Raw genomic sequence first — 6,184 nt, forward strand, 5'->3', positions numbered from 1 at the left:
CCGAAATACCAGTCTTGGATTAAGTAGAGGAAAGGAAGTTAAGTGTGGTGTTATTATTGGTACAATCACTCCGACGTTTTGACATTAAAGCACGACTGACTTCTTCAATTGGTGAGCGTTGCACTCGACTAAATCTTAGACTGATCGGAAAAGCTCGACACCACCAGCCCAGACAGCAAATTAGTTCTTTTTACCTTACAACGTCTGTAGACGTTGAATCAATGTAAAACATGACTAGGATTGATTTCTTTTTGTTTTCACCCTTCAGACAATTCGAATCAATTCACAAAAGATGAAGACGGTTTAGTCACTGCTCCCGGTGCCGCTGTTAAGTCTAGAGTAGTTGTTCCTACTTTCAACGCAAACAGGGTCAAGACATCGAAGCATGTCACTCCATCCGCCCAACAGAAGCTCCATCCCAATGTCACGCAAGGACAAGTAAGTTGATTTTCAGCTTCTCAAACTTTGTGATAAGGCTAAAAGAGGGGCACAGGGTAGTTTTGTTATTTGATACTTTAATTTCTCGAAGTTTCTTAAATTGGATCTTTTTTTTTCAAGAGATTTTTTTGTTACAGTAGTTTTAATTTTTATGCTTATTTAAGTTTGTGTTTCACGCAGCCTCTTCGACGAAGCAGTTATCAAAAGCCATCTGCTACCTCAAAACCGACTCCCCCGCAGTCTGGGGGGTCCTCTGCTCTCCCACCCACAACGCCCGAAAGTGAACTTTCCCCGGAAGCTCGCACTGCCCAATGGATTCTTAATAGCGTTTCCACTCCTAATAAGGAGTTGAAGCACGAAAATGACATCGGAGTCGTACTCACCCCTAAAGATGTAAGTCCTCTTATTTTTTTATTTATTTTAACATAGGCTAACTCTGCGTTAATTTTTTTTTTTAAATTAACGTTGTACCAAAGCATGAGCTATGCCCCCTTTGATTTCCGACGATTTTATTTATCAATTAATTATTTTGCATATGTTGCATTTTTATGTTTGCTTTTCTTTTTGCTACTTCATTGCTTGTGCGTTGTTTCAACGTCTAAGGACATTAAACGTCATTAAATCAACGTATAAAGTGTAGAGATTGGGAAAGGGCTCGTCTTACAAAAATTAAATCTTTGGACGTTGATTCTACGTTTGTGGACCCTGGATCAATGAAAAAAAAACAATTTTTCTAAATGGACATCTTCTCCACTTTCATTCATCATAAATATGATTTAATTTTGTTCATTCATGGTGTCACGTTTTTTTCTTTAATTTCTACCTCATCAGTACGAGGATCGCATCATTAGTCTTGAATCCGAGGTGGAAAGACTCCGAGGACTTCTAAGTGATGGTGCAGGAGCACAGCATAATCATGAACGGAAGGAAGCCGTTTTATTAGACAAGGTATCACGTTGGTAAAACTTAAATGAAATCGATCTTTCAATTTCTGTGAAATGTGTAAAAAGCATTCAAGGTCATCAAACCATGTGTAGGTTGTTTCGCACATTCGTTTGTATTTCAAGTTTAGATATATTTTTGCACGTTTTTTGTTGCATGATTAAGGCATGGATGCTAAGTGTTCGGATATGTTATGTAATCGTCTGCATTACAACTTATTCATAGAATATTTCACCAAGGTTGTCTAGTGTCTATATCATTCTGTTTCAGATACGTAACTTAGAAAGAAAAGAATCAAAGTCTCGAAGAAAAAATGAAGAGAAGGATCAACAAATGCAGAAAGCATTACAAAGGTATCTACGATCTTTGCTAATAGCTAAGCACACAAGATAATAAATAACACAGGCCAACAAAAAAGATAAAAAAAATTGTGTCTGCAATGTAACATGTGATTTGGGGTATATTGAGGCTGCTGATTTCAAAAATCACATCAGATTTTACCCATCACATCAGGTTTTTGAGATTTTTGCATGATAGTTTTTTTCATAATATTGGCTTTTTGGCCGAATTTTTCTCTTACTGTTACCGTTTTATAAAGACCTTATGAGCCAATAGTGTTTGAAAATTTGTCATATTCATGGAAATGATTTTATTGTGTAACATTTGGAGATGTATGATGACACCATGACCATTGGAGTGACCGACCTACCTTCAGAAGGTACACTAGTCAGAAGCCATCCTAGCTAGATGGTTCACAGGTCAAAAGAGTCACCTAGACCATCTGGCTAGTGGACCATCTGTCTATGGTAGACCATCCAACTTATGTGCCTTCTGAGAACTGTCCATAAACCACCCCTTACAGGCAGGGTTGCATTCACTTTCGCCTGAATGCTTAGTGCCATTCTACTTTTTGATATATAACATCGGTTTTATCTTTTTCGCTGAACGTGGAGATTTAAGCTTATGTGAAACTTGTCTATGACTCATGCTTATTTGAATTTTCATGTATTCAGATTTTTTCATATTCGCAAGGTGTTAATTCTGTTTGTAGTGTGAATAAGTAGCAGAATGACATCTTCAAAAAAGTGTGTAAATGACCCTGATGTTCTTTGTTATATCTGTGGCAGTTATACTGTTCCTAACCAAAGGCAAACCATAACAAGTTTTGTGAAACAAGCATATCTTACATACTTTAAAATTCGCCTGGGTGATCAGGACAAATTATGGGCTCCACACATGCTGCATGTAAAGCTTGTGTGGAAAACCTAAGACGATAGATCAATGGAAATCCTAAATCCACTCACAACATTCACAAGAATCATGCAAGCGAAAGTTTGTCCAGAATAACGTTTCCCAAATGTGCATGTGAATTTCCCTATTTCTGTAGAATTGAACCTATTTTTAAGTGTCTATTCCATTCAATTTCTTCAATTTTATTTTTCTTTGCTGGCGCAAACATAATAGCGAATGACATTACAAACACACAACTGTAGCACTAACAAAAGGAAAAGATGGCAAAACCAAAAGGTTTAAAATATGTATTGGGGATTTGCAAAGCGAACAAACCTACTTCTTAACACGAAAAAAATAACAATGTAGCCTACTCTTGTAAAAAAAATGACGTTGAACGTTTAGTGTTAGCAGATAAACTTTGAAGAATTGGGTTCAAGTTACCACACTTCAATAAAATTAAAAAAACAAAACAGGTCTTGAAATACCTCAATCATCAATGTTTTCATTAATATTATGTTTGTATATCTTGTGTAGACATTAGACTTTATCGTGATGAAGTTAGACTTTATCACAGACCTTATTGACAAAAAAGAGTTCAAATTCCATGAAACGCCATAGTCTACCAATATAGATCAGGAGTCGATTTTATCCATTTTTACCAAAACAGCATTCAGATATCATAAAATCCTGATGTGATACAAAAAATCTGATGTAATTTTTGAATTCAGCACCCAAAATATACCCTAGAATGACATTTACTATGCTGACACAAAAAGTGTGTTGGCTTGTGTAATTTTCTTGGTTTCAAGTAGTTGTAGGCTGGAATCTTTTTGGCTAATAGAACCTTTAACGTCACCAACTGACGATGGTGCTTTTGATGTGGTCAGGTCACAAACCGAAATACTAGATCACTGGGAGAATTTACAACCAGTTTTCGGAAGGTTTATTAATTTCCTTAAGTCAATCGTCTGTTGTCGGCTGTATAGCCGAGTGGTGAGAGCCCTGGTACTCCTACACGCGAAAGGGCGCCGGTTCGACACCGCTCAAGAGCATATGGCTGTGTCTTTGGCAGGACACTTACAGACATGCCTAAAGGTGGACACGAAGATTGGCTTTCTTGCTTTTTCGTCCACTTAATCTAAATCTTCTGGATGCCTGGATGCGACCAAATTTTTCTCTTTCTAATTCAAATTTTTGCCTTCCTTTCCTCAAACGTCATACTTCTCTTTTTTTGCGACATGTTTCAACTTAACCTTGGTCTTTCCCGCCTGCATCACTTCAAATCTTATTTTGACAAAACCCGATCACCAAAGTTGACGCACTATTTATGTCTTTGTACGGTTTTTGCATGATGCAAGCTTTGAAAAAATGTAACAGAATAAAACGTGATTCAGTTGATACCTGGTGAATGAAATATCTTATTTGTTTCTTGAAACATTCAATATTGTTGTTTTTTTTTGTCAGGTTGACTGCTATGGAGACTTTGCATCGGAAAGACAAGGACGATCAACAGCGCGAAAGAAACCAACTTCAGGCCGTCATCAAAAATAAAGAGGCGGCCATGGCTGAACAGCAAAGAATCATTCGTAGACTAGAATGCAGGCTGAACCGATCCGAACATGCACGTTTGGGCGCAGATACATCAAACAAAAGTAGAGATTTTCGCGGGAAATCGGACCTCGAAAGCTCGCTGAGTTTCATAGATGATGTGGATGATCATGAGCGATCTCCGAGGCGGTCTAATAGAAGTCAGCCAAAAATGGAAGCGTCTGCGCTCAACGGTCAATTAAACGACGATGCCTCAAACTCATCATCTAGTTCAATATAACTTCATACTTCACCACCAACCAACCTTCAAAACTAAAAGTTGTTTAATTCTTTGACTAAACTTTAAATGCTGAATCAATCTTAAAGTCACCGCGCTATTCATTTGGCTTTGATACCAATAATGTCCTATAGTTGTTCTTTGTGCACTGTGTCTTCATTTCGTTCTGTTGTCAGTCTCAATATTTATTCTGATCATTTGTAAATGTCATACTCTCTGTCTTGGGTCGTTTTTTTACAGAAACGTCGAGAGTCACATTCTTTGTTTTTGTTATTTATTTTATTTTTGAGACGTTTTTGTGTTTTAATTTGTTACTGTTCAGTGTTACGAATGTTTTAACGTGATTTGGCTTTTTCAACTTGTACATGCGACAAATTTCTGCCTTATCAGCTAACATTACTCTTACGTAAGCTTAACGTCGTTTTTTTTAATTCTCCACTTAAAAAAAATTACTGAAACGTAAGAACGATTCCGGCCGGAAAAATCAGTCCTTTTTGCATCGATTCAACGTCTGCAGATGTTAAATCAATATAACAAGGTCTAATTTGTTTTAAAATGAAATTTTCTGAAATTTTGGACAGCTTAATGGCAAGATACCAGCTGGTTTAGTTTATCTCTCAATAAGTTTTTTTATTTTTTAAATTTTACATCATTTTATGTTTTTATTTATGTTAAAGAAACGGATACATGTGGTAACTTCCCATCAGAAACGTTTTGATTGGTGATCACTTCAAGATTGTTTGTACGTGCTGTGGTTTAAACTTAATTGTTTGGACACACACAATCTTTATGTCCTGGTCAATGTTTAAGTTACGTAACAGTTATTTCAATTACAAAGGCGTGATCTGACGTCGCATGTTGGTAGCTTTTCTATTTCTTTCCGTCGTAATCATGGTTTAACTTGAGAAGAATATTGTGATTTTGCGTCTGTTTCTTCATCACAGTTTGCCCTGCTTGCTATATTTCAACACTTTCAGATGTTAAATTAACGTTGCAGACGTTAAACCAATGTAAAAAGTACTTATTTTGCTAGGTGACATGATCATTTGTCGCACAATCGTGTAGAATTTTTGCCTTGTCCTGACTGTTATTAAGCTTTTTTTCCTAATTGGCCACTGCTTCATCAATTTTGACTTGACAAGTCACAACCAGCTTCTGTCTCCGAAGTTATTCCAATTCGTTGATTCAACATTCCAACTGAAAAACGACATCAAACAACGTTTAAGAAACAACCGAAGTATATTCAACGTGACTATTAATTCTTTGACAGTGTGGTGATTTTCTTTTTGCTTTTGGTGTTATATTTCTTTTATGTGTCTGTGTGCTGCTACGGCAGATATAGCTGTATTGTTATTGTTCATAATAGCTTCGATTGTACGGTTGTTTTTTTTCGTTAAACTTAGCATTTTTTCTGCTATCAATAAAAAAGAAAAAGCTAAAAGTTGTGAGAATTTGTCGTGTTTTTCTTCGATACCAACTTAGAGCGGCTGCATCCCGCTATTTCAATTCTCATCAGGCTAAAACAGATTCACAGACTAGCTGTTAGCTATAAATGAAAATGCGAGACACTCACTAGATACATTGGCATATGTGTAATGTGTATGTATCCTTTCCCTTGGAAGAAATTTCAGTTCCCAATGCAATGCGGTGTCTCCAGTGTACCCACTCAAACCGCCGCACCAGTTTGATGATGCAAACAAAACCCCAAGTGCCATAGCAAATATTTTGCTGGTTTAGCGACCAGGC

General features: G+C 36.7%; 1 protein-coding gene across 3 annotated transcripts in view; it reads left to right on the plus strand.

The window, feature by feature from the left end:
- The window catches only part of LOC145770325 (uncharacterized), a 74,751-nt gene extending 68,872 nt beyond the window's left edge, over positions 1 to 5,879 (plus strand). For 2 of the 3 annotated variants that reach the window (XM_082581928.1, XM_082581943.1), the window contains 5 exons: positions 269 to 438; positions 619 to 831; positions 1,270 to 1,386; positions 1,651 to 1,733; positions 4,078 to 5,879. In XM_082581928.1, coding sequence (XP_082438054.1) covers positions 269 to 438; positions 619 to 831; positions 1,270 to 1,386; positions 1,651 to 1,733; positions 4,078 to 4,441 — 947 coding nt within the window. In that variant the 3' untranslated portion in view covers positions 4,442 to 5,879. The remainder of the gene's footprint in view (positions 1 to 268; positions 439 to 618; positions 832 to 1,269; positions 1,387 to 1,650; positions 1,734 to 4,077) is intronic. The other variant, XM_082581935.1, reaches the window with a different exon arrangement.
- Positions 5,880 to 6,184: the final 305 nt, after the last annotated feature.

The sequence above is a fragment of the Aplidium turbinatum genome, chromosome 1 (assembly GCF_918807975.1).
Source record: "Aplidium turbinatum chromosome 1, kaAplTurb1.1, whole genome shotgun sequence".
Lineage (NCBI taxonomy): Eukaryota > Metazoa > Chordata > Ascidiacea > Aplousobranchia > Polyclinidae > Aplidium > Aplidium turbinatum.